Source organism: Sinocyclocheilus rhinocerous, unplaced genomic scaffold, assembly GCF_001515625.1.
Source record: "Sinocyclocheilus rhinocerous isolate Xijiao unplaced genomic scaffold, SAMN03320098_v1.1 scaffold453, whole genome shotgun sequence".
Lineage (NCBI taxonomy): Eukaryota > Metazoa > Chordata > Actinopteri > Cypriniformes > Cyprinidae > Sinocyclocheilus > Sinocyclocheilus rhinocerous.
In genome coordinates, this window is record NW_015655565.1 from 134,743 (window position 1) to 162,638 (window position 27,896).

General features: G+C 39.2%; 4 protein-coding genes across 4 annotated transcripts in view; 2 read left to right on the forward strand and 2 right to left on the reverse strand.

Moving 5' to 3' along the window:
• Positions 1-18: 18 nt before the first annotated feature.
• On the reverse strand, positions 19-1,877 carry LOC107718417 (leucine-rich alpha-2-glycoprotein-like). The gene is made up of 3 exons (XM_016525483.1): positions 1,701-1,877; positions 1,499-1,613; positions 19-783 (listed from the first exon to the last, which is right to left on the reverse strand). Exons 1-3 carry the CDS (start codon positions 1,875-1,877, stop codon positions 134-136), a joined length of 942 nt encoding a protein of 313 aa, XP_016380969.1. The 3' UTR covers positions 19-133.
• A 2,636-nt stretch (positions 1,878-4,513) lies between these two features.
• On the forward strand, positions 4,514-7,750 carry LOC107718427 (sodium/bile acid cotransporter 4-like). Its single transcript, XM_016525492.1, has 3 exons — positions 4,514-5,212; positions 5,869-6,079; positions 6,985-7,750. Exons 1-3 carry the CDS (start codon positions 4,671-4,673, stop codon positions 7,522-7,524), a joined length of 1,293 nt encoding a protein of 430 aa, XP_016380978.1. The 5' UTR covers positions 4,514-4,670; the 3' UTR covers positions 7,525-7,750.
• Positions 7,751-8,972: 1,222 nt separating this feature from the next.
• On the forward strand, positions 8,973-10,751 carry LOC107718383 (zygote arrest protein 1-like). The gene is made up of 4 exons (XM_016525431.1): positions 8,973-9,675; positions 9,758-9,850; positions 9,976-10,050; positions 10,291-10,751. Exons 1-4 carry the CDS (start codon positions 9,010-9,012, stop codon positions 10,432-10,434), a joined length of 978 nt encoding a protein of 325 aa, XP_016380917.1. The 5' UTR covers positions 8,973-9,009; the 3' UTR covers positions 10,435-10,751.
• Positions 10,752-11,805: 1,054 nt separating this feature from the next.
• Positions 11,806-27,896, reverse strand: part of LOC107718384 (protein furry homolog-like) — an 87,179-nt gene continuing 71,088 nt past the window's right edge. Inside the window, 9 exon segments of the mRNA XM_016525432.1 lie at positions 11,806-13,707; positions 14,568-14,761; positions 16,679-16,789; positions 17,560-17,577; positions 18,671-18,739; positions 19,534-19,632; positions 19,810-19,959; positions 20,916-21,123; positions 23,400-23,782. Of these exon segments, the coding sequence (XP_016380918.1) occupies positions 13,404-13,707; positions 14,568-14,761; positions 16,679-16,789; positions 17,560-17,577; positions 18,671-18,739; positions 19,534-19,632; positions 19,810-19,959; positions 20,916-21,123; positions 23,400-23,782 (1,536 nt within the window). The 3' untranslated portion in view covers positions 11,806-13,403.

Here is a 27,896-nt window from a genome sequence, read left to right on the forward strand (position 1 = left end):
ACATGCACATGATCCATTATTCTAAGATCCAATATGGCGAGTTGTATTAAAAGTGTCCTCTCCCTCCTTTTAAAAAAAAAAAACACTTTTCATTTACTTTCATCTACTTCTCTTCCAGATCATGCAGTTTCTCTTAGTCCGGCAGGCCCATTTCTTTGCGGGTGAGTGTTGCGATGACACGATCTTTCAGATTCTCTGGTGCAGTACATTTGGGCTCTGATTGCAGGGACTCCATAGTCAGTTTTCTCCACAGGTACTCTATTTTAGCATAACAATGCCAAGGGTTAAAGATCAACTCCACCCAACTGGTATTAATATCTAATGTGCCAGTGGGCAGAAACTGCAGCCTATTGTCACTGAGGTCAACGTAGTCCAAGCGTTTCAGCCCCTGGAATACAGTCGGCGGGAGACTATCTAATCTAGTTTTCTGCAGGAAGATGTGAGTCAGGTTACCAGAGCAGCAAAAGGATTTTACATCCAGGGACTGGATTTTGTTCTGGTCTACATTAAATCTCTCTTGAGCAGGGTGAGCAACTAAACACCCAACTGGAAGCTCTTTGAGTTTATTCTGCGAGAGGTGCAGAACCTTTAGGTGACTCAGACTTTGGAGTTGGGCCATTGGGAATTTCATAAGATGGTTTCCGGACAAGTCCAACCAAGTGATATTGCTGTTGTTGGGCAACCAGTCTGGGTGGATGCTGGAGATGCGGTTGTCTTTCAACACCAGGTTGAGAAGTGGAGCATGATGGAAAACATATGCAGGTATCTCTTGCAGTTCATTGTCTGAGCACAATTTGGATGATAAAAGAGTTAGAAAAAACAGTACAATGTGACCTGCTGCATCATATTGGTGTAGTTTTGTCTTTTTGCTTCAGAGAAATGGCAAATGGCTTCCAAACAATTTTCAGATATTTTGATATTTGATATATCTAAACTGAGACACAGTTAAGTAAAAATAAAAGCAAAAAGTGAACCAATTTTTAACAATATACAATTTTAACGATATGCTCCTTTCCAAATTTCGAACTAACGAGCGATGGACACTGAATGACTTCTGAGGTAAAGTCACGTGACATGTTCACAAGCTGTTTTTGTCTTTTTACGCGGTTTAAACATTATATGCGAAACGATGTAAGTTATGTTTGTAAGTTGTACTGTTTATCAACATACCATCTGATATCCATTAATGTTTTTCGTTCTCTAACTAGTAAAGAGGAAGCGATTTTCGATTTTCGCTCAATTTGAACTGAAGCGATATTTCACTCCACTCAAGAGCGTCAAAACGACATTCGTTGTTTGAATATTGTAATAAAAAATACATTATGTGAAAGCTTAGACTTTGTTTTATAAAAAAAAGTACAATAAAATAAACACAAAACAGTAAAATGTCATGGTATTACCTTACAATAGCGTTTCCGCACAAATGGACACGTACAGCTACAAAATACATGTAGAGAATCTTAACATTTTGACACGGTGCTTTTATACACACACTCACCTGTGAGGTCTATAGTGTGCAGGTAATGAAGGCCCTTCAGAAGATCTGCTGGTGAACTGCTCAGTTTGTTGCCGGGCAGGTGTAACTCCTCCAGCAGTGGGATGGCTGTCAGGTGCTAAGCGGTCAGCACGCTCAAGCAGTGTTGCCAACTACTTTTCAGGGGAAGTTGCTAAAGGAAGGTTGATTTGTTGCTAAAAGTTGCTAAATTCAAGTTGGTGAACTGGATGGTCAAGGAGGTGGTGTTACCTGGGAGACCGTCTCCAGGGAAAGAAGAGAGGTCAGCGTCAGGGCACACGACCTCAGTTGTTTTGGCGCTGAAGTGGCACGTGCATCGCATTGGACACGAGAGGGCGTCACGGCAACAGAAGACCACCGTCATCGCGAGCGCGTGCATGAGCCAGGAATTCATCTTCACGACTTTAAAAGATGTATTTTTTCACATAAACTGTTCACTTATTCCTAGCATAGAGTTTCCTTGTGTTTTTTAGACGTACTCGGAACAAAAATAATTTCATGTATGTAACTACTTACTAAGAATAAAACGAAGAAAAATGAATCACGTAGAAATGTACATTACGTAGCGGAGATTAACGTCTAAAATGGTAAAACATCAATAAAACGACATCCTACCTTCTAGTTTTATTGTTTAGGTGTCCAGTTAATCCAAAATTAACTGCTCATTCCCTTCAATTAGCCTATCCTGACAGAGATTATCTGTGTGTGACTCCAGGACTGCTTACAGGGAAGTGGGGCAGTCAGAGAAAGCCCGTCACTTATGTGAATAATGTCTTTGGCCACGACTGAGGGTGAAAATACACACGACTTATTCAAAAACAATTATTTCAAATACCTGAAATACACGCCCCCACATGTCAACGTCACTGTGTGGGATGATTTGCATAACACCGGACAAATGTTCACGCAAAGAAAGAAGGTGTAACTTTGATTCTCGCTGTAGTATTGTTGTTGCCGCCGCCATGTCATGGAGACGCTGTGTTTTTCGTTGTGAAAGCGAAACTACTTTGTTTGGCCTTCCAAAAGAGGACACAACTAGAAATCAGTGGTTAAGTTGTATTTACAACATTGTTCCAGAACAGTTCAAACCAAATATTCAGATGTGTGCAACGCAATTGACGGAGGACGAGGACTGTTTCCTATCACAAATGCAGACATGGTTTAATGTTTATGCGGCGTGATGCAATGCGTAAAAAGACAGTATAAGTCATTATTATCCTTAATTATGTACCCACTGGATGCAACAAATGCCTCATTTATAATGGGTTTTATTCGTTTTGTCTCGTTGCACCGGGACACGGCATCACAATATAGTAAGGGGCGTAACATTTCTGTCACACGCTTGAGGTATTCGGCCAATCACAACGCACTGGATAGCTGGCCAATCAGAGCACACCTCGCTTTTCAGACCGATGAGCTTTGTAAAAATCGACGCGTTTCAGAAAGGCGGGGCATAGAGGAGAAACAATAATGTACAGTATGTGGAAAATAATGTGTTTTTTTAACCTTAAACCGCATAAACACATTTCATTACACCAAATACACCAAATAATGTTCTTTTTTTAGCAACGTCATATGACCCCTTTAATAAAAGTGAAAAAAGGCCTATGTATTGGGGTCTAAAATGTCAAATCTGCGTGTAAAATTGGGAAATGTTTATAGGCCTACTGAATGCTTAACAGTCAAGTATTAGATCAATACATGTAAATGATTGATGTTTGGCTACAGCATCAGCGTTGCACAATGAACAAGATGTTGCACAACAAATGTTCTACACAAATGGACACAAGTTTTCAATTCAAATCATGTTAAATACTGTACATATATCTACGGAAGTGACTTTCGTATATTACAGCTGTCCCAATGATTTGTTTATTGTCCTTTTAATGGCCAGCCACGACACATCAGGGATCAACTTATTTTCCTTCTTTAAAAGTATTAACGTTTTTGATCCTGATTGAAATAGAGATTTCAGAACATAGCCTAATTCAATGAAATCTTAAATAGCATATGTGTGTGTATAAGGCAAAAGTGTTTATGAGTAGTTGACATATTGTTAGGCAGTATTAAATATTAATTGGTACTTGGAGAGATTTTCCTTAAAAATATTTTTATAAAAAATCTGAAATCCATTTAAAAATCGGATATAATAATAATGTCAAGCATTATTCAAACTAATAATAATTAGTTAAAAATGTATTTTGGTGAAGTTACTATAATGGCTGAGTATGTGGTGAAGCTGGGTTGGTAAAGGCTGAAAATTTAAAACTATTTTTAATGTTATTTTCTTTCTTTCTTTTTCATTAGTTAGCCTATTGTCGCATACTTTTAATTAATTTATTACACTGCATGTCCATTTAAGTATTTTTTTTTCATTGATTTTTAACAGAGGAAACAAAACATATACATCCATATATGCAAAATAACAGTATAGATATACCTCTTACATCGATTACATCATACATCGATTACATCTTTTTCATAATTAATAAAAAAAAATCTTTGTCAGTGGAAAACAATGTAATTATTTGGTACAACCAGATGCGGACAAAGTACTCAACTCCATTACTTGAGTGAAAGTACAGATACTGCTGGTCAAACATTACTCCATTACAAGTAAAAGTTGTAAAGACAGATTTTTACTTAAGTACTGACATGCATCTTTATGTATGAGATATTTTCCAAAATGAGTAATAATTTTAATTGAATTGTCAATCTCCAAGACGACCCTAAAATGTATCGTTTCCTTTTACGTTTAAATGTTTGTTTTTTTTTCACCTAAAATATTGGTGTTGGTTGTTGAATAAAAAAGTTAATAGACACGTCACATGTTGTTAGTTAAATATATCAGAACACGATTTCTCTCACGCGGACAATCCAACTCCAAAGATCCCCCCAAAAATGCGTCTTAGTGATCAGTTAATTGGAGTGGATGATGCCTGTAATGGCTCTTGGTGACGCGACGCCAAACCCCTCCCAGTGGCACCGCGCGCTCCACGCTGGACAGCCTTGTGTCCCTCAGTCCCTGCTGAGAGTCATACAATGATTCTGCGCCGCTAGGGGACCGCGCGCCTTTCTCCTCAGTTCAGGGAGGGGACACCAGCGGTCAGCGGAGACCGAAGGATCCTTTGGAGAGCTCCTGTCCCCTGGAAACGCCATGGAGACCTCCAACGGCGTGCCGAGCACTGACGCGTCCACCGCCGCGCTCATGCAACTTCTGAACTTCACAGAGGATCCAGTCAGCTTCTCGGAGAGTCCTTCCATGGCAGGGTTGCGGGCCACAGAAGAGCCGCTTTCACTTGTGCTCAGCAGCTTCAGGACTGATGTGGCTCCAGCGGGGCTCCTGGCGGGTCCGTTCTCGCCCACTGAAGAGCCCACTCACCTGATTGTGGCTTTCTGGGATTCACCCTTGAGTCACGGGATTAACGTGTTTGTTGGCTTTGTCCTGTGCTTCACCATGCTGGGGCTGGGCTGCACGGTGGAGCTCAGTCAGCTGGGCGAGCACATCCGAAAGCCCATAGGAGTCCTGCTGGCGGTGGTGTGCCAGTTTGTCCTCATGCCCCTCATCGCCTTCCTCCTGGCTCTGGCCTTCTCCCTCAACGATGTGGCCGCTATGGCCGTGCTGCTGTGCGGCTGCTGCCCTGGAGGAAACCTCTCCAACATCTTGTCACTGCTGGTCAACGGAGAGATGAACCTCAGGTAGCTGTCAGATGACCAGCAAAATTGATAAACAATTTGGGACCAAAAATTATTCAGACACTTTGATCTGTCCATGATTTGCTTAAGTGTTATCTGTCATTATCAAGATTAATTTGTTCTGACACAGTTTAACTCTTGAGTTCTTGTCATATTTTATTACCATTTTCTAAACTATAGCGAATAAACTGTGATAATGTGTGAAATGTTGAAGGTGTCTGAATAAATTTTGGTTTGACTGTATATGTATGTATATATATATATATATAATAAAATATTGTCATCATGTGTTCATTATATAGATTTGAAAATATGATAAAAAATACTAATTGTATGCACACAATAAATATATTAATTAAATATAATAAAAATATATCCGAAAATAAAATAAAAATATTGTGAAAATGTTATTTTGTCAAAGAGAAAAGATGATGCTGTAGCTCAGTGCTTTGAAATATTTATGGATTTTTAACAAGTATTTTTGCACATATCACATATTGTGTTTTAATTTTTTCAGTATGCTCTTTTAGGTCATTCTGACTTAATGTCAATATTCATGAATATATGCATTAATGTATTATACTGAAATAGAGCAAAGAAAGGTTGCTTTTTTGGCTGTCTTTGTTAATACATTTCTTTTGATGTGCTTCGTTTTCCAGCATCATCATGACCATCTCATCCACTATTCTGGCTCTCGTTCTCATGCCGCTGTGTCTGTGGATGTACAGTCGCGCGTGGATCAACACACCCGTGGTGAACCTTCTGCCCTTCGGTGCGATCATTCTCACCCTCTGCAGCACTCTCATTCCCATCGGGTTCGGGGTCTGGCTTAGATACCGCTATACTCGAGTGGCTGAAATCATCATCAAGGTGACTTAATGCAAAAACCTTATTGTCTAAAAGTCGTTCAAAGCAGTGCCAAAGCTGTTTATTTGATTTGCAGGAGTCACTAAGTGGAGATTCATCATAAAGAAAAAATTATTTAGATTTCTGCTGTCATTTCTGAAATAACACTGGTTGTGATGGGTTGCTTATGCCGCCTACATGTCCAACATCTCTGGCTATTAAAAGGAGACTGAAGTGCCCAGGGCGAGGTGGCGTCACATGCGTGCATGGGTTCCTCCTTTCAGTTGAGCTTATCTAAGAACAGCCTGGTGGGGCACAGTGGCGACTGTGAGATAGAGAGATGTGGGAGGGGAGGGGAGGGCAGGGCTGACGGAGAGTGTGATAAAGGAATGGGGGTGCAGCACATTAAGTGGAGTGGATAAAAGTGGGCTGATTTGTCACTCATGGCTTGCACTTTTCTCCTCTAGTAGTATATCATCATGTGCCTCTCTGTGCCATTCACTCCTTTCAGGATTCACTCCCCTATTAATTGTGAGAATATTTTCATTAGACCCAGAATATAAAGTCAAAAATATTGTTAAAAAATATGTGCATTAGACACAGAAAATAACATAAAATATTGGGGGAATTTGTACATCAGACCTATAAAACAAAACAAAACAAAACAAGCAAAAATACTGTGAGAAAATGTTCATTACAGCCATAAAATAAAATACAAATATTGTGAGAATATGTCCATTAGACCCATAAAATGAAATAATAATATAAGAATATGTGAGAATATATAAGAAAATAAAAATGTTTTATGCTAAATCACTAAAATATAAATGTAATGTAACTAAACAGAAGAATAGCCTATATAAAATCTGCTGAGAAACTCCAGTGAGGTTTGTATGACAGTGTGTGACTTACCAGTGTTTCTGCTCCAGGTGTCTCTGTGGTCTCTCCTGGTCACTCTGCTGATGCTCTTCATCATGACTGGAACTATGCTGGGTCCGGAGCTGCTGGCCACCATCCCTGCCTCCGTCTACCTGGTGGCCGTACTCATGCCCATGACTGGCTATGCGGCAGGATACGGCCTTGCAACGCTCTTTGATCTCCCCCCCAACAGTCGGAGGACTGTGTCTTTAGAGACCGGCTGTCAGAACGTACAGCTCTGCACGGCCATCCTGAAGCTGGCATTCCCTCCACAGCTGATGGGAGGCATGTATATGTTTCCTCTGCTGTACGCGCTCTTCCAGGCAGCAGAGGCTGGCATCTTCATTCTGGCTTACCGCATGTACAGGAAAGAGGTATTGCACAAACAGGAACTCATGGAGGATGATGACGATGATACAAACATATCCTACAAGAGAATGAAGGAAGAAGACGTGCCGTTTGATTCTACGTATGGTGCGGTAACAGTGAGCGACCTCAATGTCATCGTGTTGGAGTCACAGGATGGTGCTGGAAGCCCCACACCTGTATAAGGGAACAAAAACAACTAACTTGAGAGTTACTACAGACACTGGACCTGCATATTTACATTAGGATTTATTCATGCTATCACTCACTGACTGTTGAATTTCTTACTAATCACCCACAGCATTATAACTAATATGTGCCAAAAGTGACTGTGAAAATGGAAACTAATATCATGACATCACACGGTGGCGATACTAAAGTTGACAACATTAAAGCTTTATATAAACACACTAGCCAGATATTACCATTCAATAGAATTTTTCTAAAATTAGTATAAAATATATTTAAAATATTAGTATAAAATATATATAAGATAAATAAGATTAGAGAGTTGGTTTATGTCTGTATATAAAATATATATTTTATATTTTTTGTTATTACTGAGTAAATTTGATTATACATTCATTAATTCTTTCTTTCATTCATTCATTCATTCAAATAATGTAATAGTGAAAGCCACTTTCACAGTCTTACAGAAGTATGCAAATTATACACCATTAATATAGATTGATGCTGCTGTTTGTAAATGAGTGCTATTACCTCAGTAAATGAATTACATTGGCTTATTTGATTATGTGGACCAAGAGGATAAGACTGATTCACATCCCGTGCGGTATGTGTGTTGGCTTTATATTGCACATCACCCACTGTCAGTATGCTTCTGATTCCAAAACTGGGAGAAAATATGTTTTCTGAGGTTATTACTTCAAGAAGAGTGGAATTTTACAGGATTACCACTGCTTGATATGACAAATACCAAAGGCTACAGCATGTCAGTGTCAGATCATAACAAATGTGATTTTGAAAAACAGAATAAAAGCCTGCAATAAAAAAAAACAGGCTTTATATAAATAAGGTTTATTCTGGACAAGAAGTGATCATGTGATGGTTTCCATCTGATAATATCTGAATATGCAATCCATCTCTGTAACTGAAATGAAAATATTGTACATGTTTATCAGAATATGTGAAAATGTCTGCAAAATGAATAAATGTTTATGACAAGCATGTAATATTATAATTTTTATACAATATCACTGCCAGACTGGTAAAGTTATTTTATAGATATTTCACGCAAAAAATTAATGTAAAATTAATTATTTAGTAGTAGTATTTTTTAATAATAACAAATATTTCCAGAAAAAATGATTACCCAATATAAAAACGTCCATGACTTAAGATTACCGTCAAAACTTATGGACCTTCTTGGATCAGCAACAAACTAGCTGGTTAAACTGGTTTTTGGATGGTAGGTCAACCATAGAAACCCAGCTATGTAACGTATGTTCCTAACCAGTTTAAACCACAATTTTCCAAAAAGCTTTCTTTGATTTTTCCAAGCCTGGAAATCACCTTTTGAAAATTCCCTAACAATTTCGGGTTTTGGGGAATCCTGTTAATTGGAGTTAATTATGCACCTGCCCTCAATTTGTGTCCCCTGCGTCTACTTAAACTCTTACAGTGCATTTTCCCAACCGGCTAAGCGAAAAATGGCTACATATGGTAACGAGACAGTCGACAACTATCTTTACTCCTCTTACAACCCTTATTCCTACAAATACCCCAAGTTCAAGGGCTGGAGACAGAGAGCTTACTTCGCCAACTACGGTGAAGGCGAGACCTACTTCGATAATTACCACAGAGCGCAGCTTAAGTCCATCTTGTCTCAGATCAACCCAAACCTCACCCCGCGTCTGAGGAAAGCCAACACCAGAGACGTAGGGATCCAGGTCAACCCAAAGACCGACGCGTCCATCCAGTGCTCTCTGGGCCCGCGGACCCTTCTGGCCCAGAAGCGTGATGCCCTTCGCCAGCGGCGACAGGTTCAGACCCCAGGGAGCCCCATCAGCGGCGGCGTCCGGTTCCCGCGCACTCAAGCCGTTTACTCTCCGGTGGAGTCCAGGAGGCTAGTGTCCCTCTTCAGGGAGGAGGAGGAAAAGGACACGGAGCCTAATGCCCCTGAGACGGTGGACAGCGCAGAGAAGGTGGTGAGTGCTGAGAAAGACGAGCGCAAAGAGGGCGAGGAGAGCGCGAAGGAACCGCTTAGTCCAGAGAAAAATGAAAACAAACCGACGGAAACAGATGAGCAGAACAGAAACGAGACTGTGAAATCCGGACGAGATGAAGCCAAATCAAAGGCTCGCGTGAGGTTCCAGGTGGGAGAAATGGGTTCCTGAAATATTTATAATCCATTTTTAACTATTCATAAGTTATATGTATTAACTTGTTTTAATGCAGTTTTTGGAGCAGAAGTATGGCTACTATCATTGCAAAGACTGCAACCTACGTTGGGAAAGTGCTTATGTGTGGTGTGTCCAAGGCACAAACAAGGTAATAGATGGGTAAATAAGATTAAACCATGTTATACATGTTAAAATGAACATTAGGCCCCCCCATTTAATCTTTGCAGTGTTGGCACCACTATTACTGATTCAAACTTTGCTGTCTTTTTAAAGGTGTATTTCAAGCAGTTTTGCAGAACATGTCAGAAATCATTCAACCCATACCGTGTTGAGGACATAACCTGTCAGGTAAACCTATAGGTTCGCAACCAGATGCCTATAGATGATCTATAGGACCTCTGCAAACTTTAAAGATGACTTTAAAAACAAAAAAACTGGTGCAACTTTACCACAACATTGGTCTCAAAATGTAAACTAAACTAGGAGTTTCAATGGTTTACAAGCAGCTGTCTTTCAATAGATCACTTGCAGATCCATTTATTCACTGTCCTTTTTGCATTAACTACAACTAGAAAATTTCATTTTCAGACTTGTAAGAAGTCTCGCTGTACATGTTCTGTAACATCACGTCACGTGGACCCCCAAAGACCTCACAGACAGGATCTGTGCGGCCGCTGCAAAGGCAAGCGTCTGTCCTGTGACAGCACATTCAGCTTCAAATACATCATCTAGCAGCTCTGTCCGCTGCGGTCAGGCTTGGTTGTTGCCCAGCTGGATTGTCCACCTCAGTCTCTGCACCCTCGCTGCTCAAAGACCGCAGTGGGGATCCATCGGTCACTACAGTTTATTTCTTTTTGTTTTGCTTTAATTTGTACGTGAAGTAACTGTAGGTGCCAATTCTACAAATAAAAATGGCAATTACTAGCACATCTTGAGTTTTCTATGAACTAATCTGCAGCAGGGTGACGTGAATGGCTGACTTGAATTGTACACTACTAGAAGCATTTTTGTGCCTATAAATCCAGCAAACTGGATTTGATTATTTTTAACCCAGGGGTATCCAAGCTCTGTCCTGAAGTCTAGCTCCAACTTGCCTCAACACACCTGCATGGAGGTTTCTAGTATGCCTAGTAAGACCTTGATTATCTGGTTCAGGTGTGTTTAATGGGGGTTGAGCAGGATTGGACACCCATTTTAACCTCAAAACTGCTCTGAGGGGATGCAAGTCACAAATGTTTGTTCAGATTAAAGTCAAGATTAAGAGCAAAACAATACAGCAATTGTGACCGTCAAGAGTTAAATCTGATGGGGGGTGTCTTGCCCGATACATGTCCTTGACTTGCAACTTTTACTATTATTGCACCGTTTACTGTATTTGGTCAAGTCTTCAGACTAGCACAATAACTCATTTTGTCTGTTCACTTAAGGTTCATTTCAGGTTTGCTCTTTCTGGAACTAGTAAAGATCATGCATGTAATTAAACAGTCACATTTTTTCGGACTTTATATTGTCAATGACCGATTCAGGTTGTTTGGTTTATGTACAGTGGTTACATTATAGGATGCCTTAAATGGACAAATGGCTGTGTGACTAACCACAATAGTTTAAGCATTACCGTAACTCCTAAACGCAAAACCAGTCATTTGTGTTCATGGACTAAATGGGGTTGTTACCTAGATTAAATGATTTGTGCCAAAGTTTTGCATGTACACCTGCACCACAGTCCAAACCACAGCTTTAACGATAACAGCGGAATTATGGTGTTGGAATTCCTTTCAGAACATTTTTTTTCTAGTTGTATGAATTCAATGATCGCGAATGTAAATCCCATACAAACTTAAAGGGCTCTAACATTTAAAGTGGCAGATGGCATAACTGTAGCACACGCTTTATAAACCGTTATCTTCTATTGGTGTGGATGGTAACCGTTATAGTTATTTTACTTGATGCGAACGGGTCTTAATAGAAAAGACCAGAGATGCTAGAGAACTGAACACATTGAATCAACATACACTGCTGATAGGGTTAATAACTGGATAGCTACAATAAAACGATGAGTACCGTTAAAAAACATCAGGAAATGAACTGACAAAAAAAACAGTGTTGCTTATAATCAGGTTTTTATTTAACAGTACAGAGAAAAGCAGATAAATCAGATGACAAAGACAAACCAGAGAGAAATGTGAGCTGGGGAAGAAAAAAGAAAAAAAAAAAGGATAACGCACCTCTAGATAAAAACTATATTATTCCATGTAAATAATATATCCATTAAATAATTAAGAACAGCATTCAAAATGTACCAAACAAGCAACAGACGAGATCTCCCAGAGGAATGAATACAGTGAATGTTTTATTTCTCAATGTGCCACGACAGATTAAACGCCCCCCCCAATGTTTGCGGTTAATGCTTTCAGGACAGCGTATTGTCTCTTGGAGTTCGGCAAGCAAAGCACAGTGCCTTACGTCGCAGAGCCCACAAACCCTCAGTGCAGCCCTGAGTCTAGGGTTAAGACAGAGCCAACATGGACAAACACTAGCCCCAGTTTCCCCTCAGCAGGGGCTCCAGCGGGGCCTAACAGAGGGACTTTGAGCAAACATGGAGATCACAGTGGGTATCAAGGAATGCATATGGCAAAACTCGGCTGAGAAGCTGAGCTCGTTCGTCGGGAAATATTGAAGATTAAGGTGCCGTATTATAAAGGGGAGGGCAGCCTGTGACTTACTTGCATCCCAAAAGCTATTCAACTCGCTATTTTTTTGCATTAGTCATTACCCTCTACTGAGCTCTCTCTGATTGAACAGTGCATTACACAAATGTACAAGGAAAAATACTGCTTTTACACTATACATTTTCTAAAATATATACAGAGTAAAATAAGTTATTGATATTTCCATGAGTTGCAGCCAGTTTGCACTTCACTTGTGCATTTCGGTTTGTTAACGTGCATGTATGAGAGAGAACGGGTGTGCAAATATCAGTCCATAACAAACGCACTCGCAAGCACACGCTCGCACTCGTCCTCACACGCACGCGCGCACACAAGAGTCTATGGTTTCCTACAGGCAGCTACTTATTTGGTTATAGATTAAGGGATTTGTAAGAACGGCCCAGTGAAAGCTGAAAGTTCTCCCCGATCCAGGTCAATAAAGTTAAACAGATAAACCTCTTTATACGGAGGGTACAGCCCCCCAGCTTACATGTTAAATATCCTAACATTTACAACCTAAGACTGTTAAAAAATAAATTTCTCAAAAAAATATTTGTTGCAGGCTTCTCTTTCAAGCATGCTTTTTGCGATCAGCGATGCGACAGTCTCGCTGATCCATCGTGATACTCTGATTCTCACAATAACGCTCCAAATCCCATCTCTGCACCAGTGCATAGTGGGGCAGAAGGATGTGGATCACTCTAAAAAGACACCGCCTAGAGGTCATAGGTCATTCCGCCAAAAAGCTTCAAATTTAGCATCATTATCGCCCAGTGTCCCTCCTAATGGTTCTTGACCAGTCCTGTTCTTCGTACTTTTTCTGACATCTGGAGAAGTTAAACTATTGGAGAAAGGGGGAAGGAAAAACATGGTACTTGCGTAATAGTTTCGAGTAACTAATAGCCACACATTCTTTAGCCCTTTGAGGTGAAGTCTACGTGAAAATCTCCAAACTCGCCGCCCCGGAGGAAGAGAGTGGAGTTCGTGAAACTCTCACAGTCCAGTGCTGAGGACTGTGTTTTGCGTGTCGATTTGCGTCTGGATGTGGGCCGTGGGGGTCAGGGACAGGATGTGCGTCTGGTGGGTGTGAGGGTGCGTCTGAGCCTGGCAGAGAGCTTTGCGGATCTGAAGGTTGAGCTCCATGAGGCGTGAGCTGGCCTGAGAAAGATCCCTGCTGGGGCCCACCACAGCCAAACAGCCCATCTGACCCAGAGTCTGGTGCCTGAAGTAAATGTGCAGCAGCGTCTGTACTGCATCATCCCTCTCACTGCCAAATATATCATTAGGCCACAGGCACCTGAGGGAATTAAACATGGGTTTATAGAGGTATACAGATACAGGAACATATCAGATTTATGCAAAAGAGATCTACAGGAGTTCGACAAGATGCTTAATTCCATTATGGATCCTAACTAGACATGATGTGAAATATGTTTCCAGTGACCAGCAATTTGTCTGTCAATTCTGAAATCGGCCAATCAGAATATATTTAATGTTTAACAAACAAACTATGTAGAACGAGATCTCGGACCAATGAGGTTGTAATGTTGCTTGTCACATCTGGTTAGGATGAAAACTATTAAAAGGAGTTTAAAAGAGTTTCTTGATACTTTTTTGCTTAGTTCTAGTTATATGAGAGCATATAAATATTTATATTTATTATTAAAGTTGTCAAATGTCAATTCGATCTTCTGGTTAAACAACAGAATTTGACAGACTGGTGACGTATGTTGGACTTCACCCTTCATTTAGTCGCTTAAACTCCGCCCCCCTTCCTTAGAATCACCTGAAAGCTCACATTCAGATTTGCCTCTATCCAATCAACAACTGATGGACTGAACCAAGTCCACACCCACATTTTTTTCTGTTTTGATAATCCGTTACACTCGGATGTGCATTATAATATTTCAGCTTCATCGCGACGTTAAAAACACCATGAAATCAAAACTGACAACCCTTATTTTTTCATGAAATATTGCAGCGTTTATTATACATAATTTATCTGTGCAATATTATCGACATCTTTTATTAATAGTACTAAGATCACAGCAATTGGCAAATGACAATGATCCAAGTCCCAACCTACACTTTTTTTTGTCCGATGAGCCATTAATTGGGATACGGTTTCACCGCAACTTCAAAGCCTAGTTATCTTACCTGAAGGCTTTAACTTGAGCAATGGCTGTGCTGAAGTCCCGTGCTCTGAGGCTCTCGATGAGTGAGTGGATAGCCGTCTCTGTGCTTGACTGGTCCACTTCAATCTCGCCCAGTCCCTCCTGTCCATCACCTACTGACTCTGCCTCCTTCAGACAGCCCTCTAATATGGCCAGCTCCTCTGACATGTTAGTCACCTGAGAAACACACAAGCACCATGACATTTTAAATCAACATTCAGTCAATATTCTCACAACTCTAAACCACTCATGAAAAATTACCAACTTGCCAGTACACAATCAATCAGTTGACAAAATCATTAAGGCACACCATAGTCATCTCATATTAAGAATAAACATAATTGAAAATTGAAACTAAGGCAATGCGTATTAACTCAAAACTGGATTCTCTCAAGCTAAATATATGTGAACTGTTAAATGATTTCTACATAACAGAGATCACTGAGCTCTGTGTGTGTATGTGTGCAGTCTATAGAGTGTAAGTGAGTTAGTATCGATGAGCGATAGGCTGAATGGCTTTGCTCTGGTCTGTAATAAGCATATCAGTCTCTCTCAGTGAGCATAATGAAGTTAAACTGCACTAAGATCATTATGTGCAGTCAGACGTTTATGTGTGTCCATACTGGCACACATTAGCACAAACTACCACAAATCCAGTCTTCTGTATGTGTGCTATCATGCAGCTTGCTGGCCTCATGTCATGCACTTTTTGTGGCACTCGAAAAGCCACAACAGTACAAATAAGATTTGTATTTCTTGTTAATATGACATAAATCTATACATACGCTTAATTTATAGGCCTTTTCACACAAATTCTTGCAAAATGAAACAGAATCTTTCGTCTTCTATCAATACATTTATATCTTGACACTGTTAAAGTGTATATCTCGACACTGTTACAATGTTAAAGTTTTGACAATGACACTGAAACAACAGCGAGACATGCTGCAATGGTCAAAGCCGTCCTTCTAGCACAATCCTACATAGAAAAACAATTAAAGGGATAGATCAGCCAAAAATTATAATTCATTCAACATTCAGCCAGCCCCATGTTGTTCCAAACCCATAAGATGCTTGTTCATCTTAGAAACACAAATAAAGATATTTTTAATGAAACCGGAGAGATTTCTGTCCCTGCATTGAAAACCCATGCAAACAAAACTTTGACGCTTTAAAAAGATCATAAAGACAGTGTAAAAATATTCCATCCTTACTCCAATAAATCCAAGTCTTTTAAAGAGACGTGATGGCTTTATATGATGAAGAGATTTAATTGAGGCTTTTATTCACATAACATTGATCAATACACATTCATAGAGCACATCATAAATGGTAAACAGATGAGCCAACCTCAACCAATGAGGTTTGTTCTTACACATCAAGCAAGTATCCTTGGGCTAATGGGCTTCCATTTACCATATATAATGTATTCTATGTATGTTTGTTGATCTCTCAGGTTTCATTAAAAATATCTTAATTTGTGACCCTGGACCACAAAACCAGTCATAAGGGTCAATTTTATGAAATTGAGATCTATACATCATCTGAAAGCTGAATAAATAAGCTTTCCATTGATGTATGGTTTGTTAAGATAGGACAATATTTGGCCGAGATACAACTATTTGAAAATCTGGAATCTGAGGGTGCAAAAAAATCAAAATACTGAGAAAATCGCCTTTAAAGTTGTCCAAATGAAGTTCTTCGCGATGCATAATACTAATCAAAAATGAAGTTTAGATAAATTTACGGTAGGAAATTTACAAAATATCTTCATGGAACATGATCTTTACTTAATATCCTAAAGATTTTTGGCATAAAAGAAAAATCGATAATTTTGACCCATACAATGTTTTTTTTGGCTATTGCTAAAAATATACCCAAGCAACTTAAGACTGGTTTTGTGGTTCAGGGTCACATGTGTGTTTTGAAGATGAACAGAAGTTTTATGGGTTTGGAACAACTTAAAGGTGAGTAAATGATGACAATTTTCATTTACGAGGGAACTAACCCTTTAAAAATGGTGCAGACAAACACAACAATGTATCCTGTGTGAACAACAACAACAAAGGACAAAAGACACAAGCAGAAACAAACCTCTGCCTCTCTCTTGATGGTGTCCACTCTGCTGATGAGTTTGCAGTAGGCCTGAAAGAGCAGCAGGAGCTGGAAATGCAGCTTATACAGCCGTCGACACAACTCCAGCTCCTAAAGAAACAGACAGAGAGAGAAAGAAAGAACATGACACCATCACCTTAACATCTTTAGTTTTAATCATCCGCACAGTCAGCAGCAAAACAGCATGATCGGATGAACGGACGGCAAGATGAATGAACAAATGGAGGTAAAGACGGATGGATGAACATCCTGGCTTTGAGACGGAGAGAAGGGTTAGCAAGGTTATACCCTGGAGAATCATTTTGTAAAACGTGGACCATGTATGATTCCCTTATCAGAACAAAACCCTGAAAAAGTGATGTTTCTGGAAAATGTCAGATCCGAATTGCATGATCCAAAATATGTCAGGAGTGAGCAGAGGGGACAGATGGATGAAGGGGTGAGCATGCAAAAATGGCAGGTACAAAAATAATCTAAGCTACTTTTCTCTCGCGTCCTCCGCTCAGATGTCCATGGACACACTCTGTATGCATAATGTGTCAAACTTTTTAAAAGCATTAAAAACACTAGTAACTAATTAGAAAATCAGCATTTAGGAAGCAAGGTCAACACTGTAAGTAAGCAGAACTCCTTTAAGCCATTAAATAATCATTATTGAAGCATGCAGTGATGATTTATGAATAATCATGAATTAGACACGTCTGTAGTGGTGTTAAGAGATCAGATGTAGGCGTAGTTCTGAATTCTGATTGGTTGAGAACGAATGGGCAGATGTATCAGTGAAGTATAGATGAATGTTCAGTATGCGTGGCTAAATAGAAAGGATTGTGACAGGCTCTAAAATATGATAAACCACTTACTGCTAGCATTTCCATTGGCTAAGCAAAAAGGACAGCAGGTCACAAAAAGAGGAAACACAGGAAATGAGAGAAAGACCAAAAATTAGTGTGCTGATAACACCTCAAGACCAAACATAAGAGAGACAGAGAGATAAATATTGCAGTCTGTTGATAATTAACAATGACAGAAAAAAAAATGCAGTCACATGCAATGCATTCTAGGAGGAGAAATTACTTAATGTTTTCTCCAGTTTCATGTACACTCAAACATTTGTTACACTGCTAAATATATGCAAATAGATCGAAAAGGGATATTAAAGAGAGCGAGAGAGGTTGAGACAGATGCAAGTTTCAGTAAGAGAGAGAAATATCAACTGTGGCATCACAAAATTGCAAAAGCACTTAACATCACAGAAAATAAAGATGCTGTTCGCTGGGAAAGCAGTGACTAAGATGAATAGAAGAGTAAGACATGGAGAGCATAAAGGTAAAGCCTCTACCATAAGAGACAAACTGACAGAGAAACAGTGCTTACGCCAGCCTTCAGGGTCACATGATTCTTCAGAAATCATTCTAATATGCTGGTTTGGTGCTCAAGGAACATTTCCTATTACCAATTTTGAAAACACTGTTCCTTAATATTTTTGTAGAAACCATAATTTTTTTTACCCCGAAAGTTCAAAAGAACAGCATTTATTTTAAATGTCTATACTGTAACTCTTCATCAATTTAATGTGTCTTTGTTGGATAAAAATATTAATTTCTTTTTAAAAAATACTACTGACCCCAATCTTTTGAACAGTGTGCTTTTTTAATTTTTGGAGAAAATCTACCCAGTTGTGTGGATGAAAGGGATGTGCAAAACTTGAAATGAATAACAGACATTTTAATTCTGCAGAAATCTGTGGTGAGCTCAGGAGCACGGATTCTGTGTGGGCCTGGTTATGGGTAGCAGAAAGATCAGCTGCCCTCGAATCAACTCTGCTTACATTCTTACAGACGTTCTTACATTCTGTTTTATTTCTCAGAGATGAATAGAATGGTTTGGAGCACAAATGTTCACATTTGTGTGCTCAAACAGAAGCATGCAGTGAGGTGAGTGTGTGGAAGTGTTTTTTTTAATTTTTTATACCTGAGCTTGAGTGTTGGGTCGCTGGTTACTGTCTTTATCACCAAAGGTCTTTCTGCAGTTATCCAACCACTGCAAGGGGAAGCAGAAATGAGATACCTTATTAACCAAAAAGCAGAGAAGTGAAGGTGGAAATTTCTGATGTTGTGAATGTGAGCAAAGACAGATGACGTTCCTGTGAGTGCGAAACAGAAATAGAGGGAGAGACGAATAGTTTGTATGGGAGTGTGCGTGAGGTAAATTTAATAAGAGTCTGCTACTTAGCAAATTAAAGAGGGTCTGTTTAAGCACAGGGGGGGTCAGCACATAATGCTCTAGAGGCAGTGCCTGTGTCTCATCCAATTACTGTCCTCTAGTCATCTACTATCCCATCTGCCCCCTCTACTCCCCTTCCTGAGCCTGTCCGCCCAGACAGCCTAAATGATTTAGGGCCTCCATGAGAGAAATTGGCTGCTGTAGATTCTAGATGGGTGCTAACGGAAGCTAACGCTGGCTAAATCAACTCGCGTCCTTATATGATTTACTAGCCAACAATAACTGCAAAGAGACGTTTTATGATCCTGCACTGTCAGCTTATTCTCCTCTGCATTGCATAATATCTTTAAAGATGGGTTTAAAGACTAAACTTTAACTGACAAACTGCACAGGAATTGGGTATAGCTAAAAATCAGTGTACTGCTTCTGCCTTAATGGAACCAAAGACGTTCTTTCATTATTGCATCCGATTTAAAGAAAGATTTTCAGTGAGTAACTTAAATTTTGCATTTGTTCCTTACTCAAAGACATCATATGGCTTTGAAATACTTGGAAAAGAAAACACACAACACCACAATATTATACACTGATATATTACTGAAGTATCTCACCTGTTCGGCTGCTTCTCTCTTGCTGTTGTAAGTGTCCAGATGCTCTTGTAACTCCAACACACTGAACTTCAGAGTCTCCAAGAGCCCACAGGAGACCAGCTAAAACACACACAGTTTACTGAATATACCAACATGTTGTATTATTGCACACTATCACACATATAGATAAAAGATTGGGCAGTGATATAATCTTTGTAAACAGACAAGTGTAACTACACAACTATCAATAAGCTGTGTAATTTTCAGATGTGAGGTGCAAAGGAAGTGTACACTCACAGTTTCAGCATCCAGCAGGACTGTAGGACACTGAGAGCAGGAGGTCATGACCTCTAGAGAGCTTAGGAACTGGTTTCCCATTCGTTGCAGCCCCTCACCAAGGAATCGTACTGAGGCATGGGTAATTGAGTCAAATTTCCTCTGAATGTGCTAAAGAGACAGGAGAGAATCAACTGCAGAAAAACACCAAGCTATGAATCAGTCAAATAACAAGCTATGGTAAATATCACTTACACAAATTTGATTATGAAATAAAAAATTGTGTTTAGGATACATAAAATACTAGCAATTAAATTAGTTGTATGGCTAGAAAGTGGAGTCTGACAATTCATTCCAAAAATGCTTAAAATGGTGATTTGAGATGTTGGAAAAGACATTTGTTGATGGTGGTTCAAGAAAAATACGCTAAACATAACATAACACACTGTTGGAAATTATAAGTAGACAAATAAACTAGTGACAGTTAAAAGTTTAAGAGTCCATACAGCCAAAAGTGGCCATAGATTAAGAACCCATTTTTATAAACATAAGTAAACCTCTATTCGAACCTTTTCTGGTTGGTAAGATTTTTTAAATTGTTTTTGAAAGAAGTCTCTTATGCTCACCAAGGCTGCATTTATTTGATAAAAGTACAGTTAAAAAAAAGTAATATTATGAAATATTATTAAAATTAAAACTTTTCTATATAAATATAATTTAAAATGTAATTTATTCTTGTGATGGAAGAGCTGAATTTTCAGCAGTCATTACTCCAGTCTTCATAAATCATTCTAATATGCTGATTTGCTGCTTAAGAAACATTTTTTTTTTATTATCAATGATGAAAACAGTTGTGCTGCTTAATATTTTTGTGGAAACCATGATACAATTATTTCAGGATTCTTTGATAATTAGAGAGTTAGAAAGGAAAAGCATTTACCATAAATCTTTTGTAACATTATAAATGTCTTTAGTCACTTTTGATCAATTTAATTAATACTTGCTGAATAAAAGTAATAAAAAAATCTTACCAACACCAGATTTTTGAACTGTAGTGTATCTGCAGAAAACTGTATATTAATATTCATGTAACATGCAGGTACACACTCACAAACTCTCATTTTTACCTGAAAGAGTTGTGAGAACACATGGAAGGTGTAAACAGCACAAGACCCATCTGAGTCCGACAACATCTGGTTGACATGGCAACGCCAGGCGTCCTCCTCGTCGTCATAGACTACGGGCTGGAATGCTGCCAAAATAGCCGAAAGAAAGGGCGACGGAGGTGGTGAGGCCTGGAGTTCAGGAAAGCCGTCTGCATCACCCTCATCTTGACTGCGAACAGAGATGGAAAAAGCTAGACTCAGACACATATAGAGACGCGAGTACACAAAGCGTTACATCATCCAGGAAGAAAAACGTAAACAGAGACATGCTGTTCTTTCTATCAAGATCTCCCTCCTCTCTCTCTCTCTCTCTCTCACTGTATGTGTCCTGTGCTGCAGTGTTGTTACAGTCAAAATCTTCTGCAGATGCACAGAAACACAACAAGCACACACAGACAAACACACACTTACAGGCCTGTAGGGCCGAAGAGCTTGATGAAGCAGACCGAATAGATGAATCTGAGACCAGTGCTGCTGATAGATGTGGAGGACATTGCCTTCATCTTCACTAAAAGCTTTTATTGTTCCCTTCACTGTCTTTCTGCTCTGATGCCTTTTTCGCCGTTCCCTCTCCGAGCTTTTCACCTCACGTGTTAGCCTAAATTCTCCCGCTGCGTTTGTGACGTTCTCTGTTTTTCCCTCTCACTCCCTCCCCCACTCGCTGCTGCTGTGCCGCACAAGAGCGGTTCTCACACATGCGGCTACAGGCTCTCTTTCTGCTAAATGGATCTCAGGCGTAAAAAGTTGCCAGGAAGAGCACAGAAAGGCCATCATTGCGCAAAAATATAATTAGAGCCCTTCGTTGAATCGCTGCCTATAATTTTTATTAATCGATCATGGAAGAGCCAGACAGGCACAAGAGCGGTTCTCACACATGCGGCTACAGGCTCTCTTTCTGCTAAATGGATCTCAGGCGTAAAAAGTTGCCAGGAAGAGCACAGAAAGGCCATCATTGCGCAAAAATATAATTAGAGCCCTTCGTTGAATCGCTGCCTATAATTTTTATTAATCGATCATGGAAGAGCCAGACAGATCAGGGCTTAGAGGATGATATATAGCACTGCAGAGGAAGAGTGTGTGAGAGTGCGTGTATAAGAATAAATTAAGTGAGTTCGTAGGGGCACTTTCTGATGTGCTCTCGTATTGATGGCTGACCTTCAAGAGCAATGATGTTGCCAAGTATGAGATCACGATTCAAAGCGTTAATAAAACTCATCCTTATTATTCATGGCAGAGGATAAGCAATATGTTGAATGGTATTAAATGGTACAGTACAGAGCAAAAAAAGTCTAAAGATCCAAAGGGAACGGCGATATGTACAGCTGTAAATGGGGTCCAAAACGTTTTGTGATCTGATCACTCAAATCACATTTGGAGGAACGTATTTGCAGTGTGAATGCTAATCTGTAATGATCAGTCAAAGAAAATAATGTGTGCATAATAAAATTTGGAAAAGCCCTATATTATTTACATATAAATACAGATTACTTCACACAGGTTTGCCTCACACCATGTTCTATGTCATGCCATCAAAAGTAAAATAAATCTGCAATCATGTTTATGTGAAGCATGTGAAATTAAATTTTGGAAGTATATCTGAAAACAACAATACATACTTTGGGTATTTACACTACCTTTCAAAAGTTTGGGGTCAGGAAGATTTTTTTTAAAGAAATTAATACTTTTATTCAGCAAGGATGCATTAAATCGATCAAAAGTGAGAGTAAAGACATTTATAATGGTACAAAAGATTTCCGTTTCAAATAAATACTGTTCTTTGGAAACTTCCATTCATCAAAGAATCCTGAAAAAAATGCATTGTGGAATCTCACAGAAATATTAAGCTTTGCCATAAATTCAGCTTTGCCACCACAGGTATAAATTACATTTTAAACATTTAAATAGCAAATAGCTATTTTAAATTGTAATAGTATTTAACAATATTGCTGTTTTCACTGTATTGTTTGATCAAACAAATGTAGCCTTTGTGAACATAAGAGACTTCTTTCAAAAACATTTGTAAAAAAATCTTATCGACCCCAAACTTTTGAATGGTACGGTGCATAATTCCATTTTTAAAAAACCTTTTTGCGCTATTTAAATTCTACTACACTCTCAAAACATTGTGAGCTGCCTAACTAGAGAGCATCTTAGGTGCACTCCTGACCAAAGCTGTTACACATAATAGGGAATAAAAGGCATCTGGGCAACCTTTAACTGATTGTATATTTCATAACTGATAATTTCATATGTTGCGCTTCATGTGAGAAGAGTTAGTTGTGTAACCTGGCATTCGAGTAATACACTTTGCAGTTTGGTTAGGATACTGCCTTGAAGGTAGCTGTCTATGTTGTTAGTAGACAACAAGGTAGGGTTTCGGATCAGAGCCATGACTGACTCAACTTTTAACCCCATGAATGATTACTACAGAAATCACAGACCAACCTGGACATGCCGAAAAAATCCGCCTCTTCTTCCTCACATCTATCATCTAGCTCTTTCAGAGCCAGTGTCACATCCTCCTCACATACTGAATCGGGGGCCGAGTCCAGAGCCAGGGGCAGAACCGTCTCCTTCTCGTACATGGAGTCCAAGGTGGAGTCTATGACAGGTGGTGGCAGCACCGGCTCGTCATCAAAGAGGGATCCAGGCGGGCTGTCCACAGCTGGTGGCGGAGGGGGCGCTGGGTCCAGGTCGTCGGTAGGGTCCTGGGAGTCAGGTAAGTCACAGAGCTCAGGGGGGTCTGAGGGTAAAGGAGGGGCACTGCCAAACCCCGTATCCTCACTGACACTGCTGCTTAATTCATCAGCTGCAGTTACACTCGCATCCTGCAGTTGCAAAGATGACAGTAAAGGGCAGTCAGGACTGGGGCAAAGAGGGCAACATGTATTTTGGGGGACAATAAATACCTTTATACTCTAATAATACACAACAAATCTTTGAATCTTTTTGTGTGCAGTAAGCACAACACTCCAGAGCTGTTGCTGTAGAAACTGTATTTATTTTTACTGAAATAAAAAGGACTATTTATTTTGGTCCACATTCAGACTAGGTAGTGAACATTACACTTAGAGTGAACATCACCAAGGGACCCTTAAGCACAGCCACTCACAAAATGGCCTTGCTATATGCGTTTGGTGCTTCTATTATGAGAGGAAAAATCAATAATGGTACAGGGCTAATCTTTCACCATTGACTTATAATGCAAATGAGACCAACTGAGTAATAAACCTGTGACATCAGAGGATATAAATTAAATGGACCACTGTATTTCTATTCATAAATCACATAAAAGCACTGAGCTAAATAACAGCTGACTATAAAAATCAAACTCATGGGGAAACAGCTTTACCCTGAGCCTCATTACATGTCTGACAATCAAGACTCCATGGATACTTACATAAGACAATATTCATGTAATTCAATATGTAGTGTATGACTAGTTATACTATCTTCTACTTCATGAAACCACAAAAATACACAAAGAGCAACAGTAGCTTAAAACTAGTGGTCGGCCAATCTGATTTTTTTTGATAGCTGATATCTAATATCTTAGAGTAAGGTGGTCAATTGCCATTATAAAGGCGAGATATATAAGATATCCATCCATTTATTCTCGCTTGCATTTAATTTAAAAATAGTAAATAACATGTTGCAATTAAATTAATTTATTTTACATAAAATGTACAATATGTACTATATTAATAATTATTTTTAAAATAAACCCCAGCAAACTAATAAAGATGGGAAACGGGAGATCCTGTGTTCCTGACACTGTAAAAAAAAGTCTGGCTTCCAACACTTATTAGACAAACATAATGCTGATTAAATAAAAATGCCAAATATTGGCAATATATCAGTCGACCACTACTTACAACTGAGTGGTTTAAGGTTCAAACTTTTGGAGATCACACAAACCATGCAATGGTTGACAATGTCACATGACCTCAATGTCACAAAGTTTTTAAATCTCAAGATCTTTGAGATGTATAATGGATGTTATCATTATGTTAAATTCCAGCACACAACATAAATGATGGTAAAACATCTCTGGGAACAACCTGTTCCATCTCAGACTCGTGTATTATTCAAACATATTTTAAAGGAGACAACCGAGAAAAAAAACAAAAAAACAACCATCTAATTGAACGAACTCGAGTTTCTTTTTTTCTTCTTCTCCTCCTCTGTTCTATTTATGAGTCTAATGCATTAGGAGAAGAAGGGAGAGTGGCGTTGAGCCATAGAGGTGGTATTAGAGAAAGCTTTTAGGCGTTCTTGGCTGTGGTGGCCAAGCAGATGAGTAAGACTATCGATGGTTTTATCTGGACTCATTACGCTAAGAGCTGGAGAAAGACAGGCGAGATGCCCTTGAGCTGATATTGAGGTATGACTGGACTGGACTCAACTGGTCTTGGCTGGACTGAGTAGGTATTGATCAAAAGTTGTTCATTCATTAAAGAGCAGGTCATATGGTATTTTAAAGTGTCCTAATATTGTGTTGGAGTCCCCTTCAACAGGTTTAAATGCATCTAATATCAGAAAACATTGTAATTTTCTCAAAATATACATTTAATATTAGAATCATTTTTCAATGATTTCAAAACGATTCGTTCGAAGCAGTTCTGAGCTTAAGGTCTGTAAACTCCTGCCTTCCATAAGCCTACTCTGCTTTGATTGGTCAGCTGGCCAAGTCTGTTGTGATGGGTCTTTCCGTATACAATGCGTGTCAGAAACGAAACGCCCATTACCATAATTCATTTTTTGCTCTGGAGGGTTACTTGTAAACAAAAATGGCATCGATATTACCTTATCAATTCGAGCCCGAGTCCGAGGATGACACCGATGCAGTCGCTCAACCGGAAACTCCATCGCATGCACGACTTGATCAGGACGTTTCTCAGTGGTAAGTTTAAACTTTGTATGTGGTACTTTATGTGATGTGACAGCAGTTTTATTGCACTCATTATTATTATTTACTTATTGGAAGTGCACGTGTGGGAACTGTGTTAGAATGCCCAGTGAGGCTGAAAACGCTGTACAGCGTCTTCTCAACATGATGTGAACACACTAACTAGCTGAAGTGTTTGTGGGCAGGTCAGAGTGTTCGTATTTCACGGGCAGGCGGGGATTATGCAACTGTGTTACCTTGTGACATATATAGGTAACAGGCAGAAGATTCGAAAATATGACGACTCGTTAAGGCGGTTCAGAGTCAACTCTTTCTTTTGAGAGACAATATCTTTATTTATCATGCACTTTTTTGATTAACAACTTTGCAGACTGCAAAAAATATATTTTTCGAAAACCCATATGACCTGCTTTTTAACATCAACAGGAGGGTATTCTGCTATGAATTGTGACCAGGGGACATACACAGATTAATTTTGCCTGAAAATCATCTGAACAGTAATGGTTGTGTGTATGAAGGTTGACCTGGGCGAACATCGCGAACATCCAATTTTTCTAGAATAGAACTGCGTCATTTAAAATCAACCAAATGAACTGAAAAACAAAATAAACAAAATATCGCAGTTAGTTAAGTTACAGTGTTAGTAACATGGCTGGCTAAAGCCTGTTAGCAGTCTTTAATGTTCTCTCAGTCGGGCTGTGCCTTTTTTTGTTACTTGATTACTATTGCATGGCAAGCTCTTCGATTTAAAGGGATAGTTCACCAAAAAATTAGTCGCTACTTATTCACCCTTATGCCGTTTCAAAATGCATGACACTGCAACACAAAATATACTTTGAAGAGTCTTCACACTGCACTTTCCATACAATAAAAGCATAAAGTGACCAGGAGTTATCAGGCCTTAAAAAGAACACAAAAGAGCTCCATAAAAGTGGAACAAATCACTTATTTGCTATAATCAAAGTCTTCTAAAGTCATACACCAGCTTTTTGCAAGGAACAGTAATGTAGTCTTAACTCATTGAAAGCTTACCCTCCACTGTAGCTCTCATATATTCAAACTTGATGTCAAAAACACAGAATGCCATTGGTTAAGATACAATTTTAGTTTGTTTATAATATAGATCTATCATATTGATTCAGAAGACATGAAATATAATGCATGGATGATATGGAATCTTTTGATTAATTTTTTTTTGTAGTTCTGGAGCTTGAACTTGATGCTTTCATTTTCTGGAAAAAAATCAGCATGAACATTCTTCAAAATTTCTTCATTTGTGTTCCACTGAAAAACAACATGAGGGCGAGTAAACAATGACAATGTCTGGGTGAATGATTCCTTTAACAGGGATGTAAAAGGGCAGTCAGGGATGATGTAATACAAATGGACAAAATAAAGAAAATGCACATAAAACTCATGTTTGGGGATTCGGCCTTTCAAACCTCATAGAATGGTGGATTTTCACAAATACTCACGATGAGGTTGCAGGTCCATGGATAGAAGTGAGTGGTCTTCGTCAGAGCCTAAAGTGTGTTAACGTCTGTGTTTTTCAACCTTTCTGGGACCAAATTTGAGGTAGTTCTAGCACAGCAGGCCTGAGGTGTATGTTTGTCTTTGATAATCTCTCCCCGAATCAAACATCAAGCAGGCAAGCAAGCCCCACCCACATAGCAGTCAATCAATATCTAATGTCAATGATGGCAAGCATCCCATAAAGCAACACCCAGTGCGAGGAAAAGAGATCATGTGCCAGTATTTTGTTAGAGGAAACAGATAGTGCCCAGTGTTCAAAATGCAACACTTTCCGGAAACACTTTAGCAGCAAAGTCTGCATTAAAAGCTTGAAATTTACACTTTTGTGTGATACAGGGAATTTGATAGGTAAGATAACAGCACTAGTTGACTCTATAAGAGAGCAAAAAGCAAATGGCTAAATAGCACCCGTGCACCACAATTTATTGAGACTCCTGATTGATCCCACCTCAGGCAGCTGGCTGCTATTGCTGTCAGAGTGGGCGGTCTCATGGGTGGGG

Coding starts and splice junctions, on each gene's coding strand:
- LOC107718427 (XM_016525492.1), top strand. CDS start 4,671: ATGGAGACCTCCAACGGCGTGCCGAGCACTGACGCGTCCACCGCCGCG. Junction 5,213..5,868: donor AACGGAGAGATGAACCTCAG/GTAGCTGTCAGA, acceptor TTCGTTTTCCAG/CATCATCATGACCATCTCAT. Junction 6,080..6,984: donor TGGCTGAAATCATCATCAAG/GTGACTTAATGC, acceptor TTTCTGCTCCAG/GTGTCTCTGTGGTCTCTCCT.
- LOC107718417 (XM_016525483.1), bottom strand. CDS start 1,877: ATGACGGTGGTCTTCTGTTGCCGTGACGCCCTCTCGTGTCCAATGCGA. Junction 1,614..1,700: donor AGTTCACCAACTTGAATTTA/GCAACTTTTAGC, acceptor CTGACCGCTTAG/CACCTGACAGCCATCCCACT. Junction 784..1,498: donor GCACACTATAGACCTCACAG/GTGAGTGTGTGT, acceptor AATTGTGCTCAG/ACAATGAACTGCAAGAGATA.
- LOC107718383 (XM_016525431.1), top strand. CDS start 9,010: ATGGCTACATATGGTAACGAGACAGTCGACAACTATCTTTACTCCTCT. Junction 9,851..9,975: donor GTGTCCAAGGCACAAACAAG/GTAATAGATGGG, acceptor GTCTTTTTAAAG/GTGTATTTCAAGCAGTTTTG. Junction 10,051..10,290: donor TTGAGGACATAACCTGTCAG/GTAAACCTATAG, acceptor TTTCATTTTCAG/ACTTGTAAGAAGTCTCGCTG.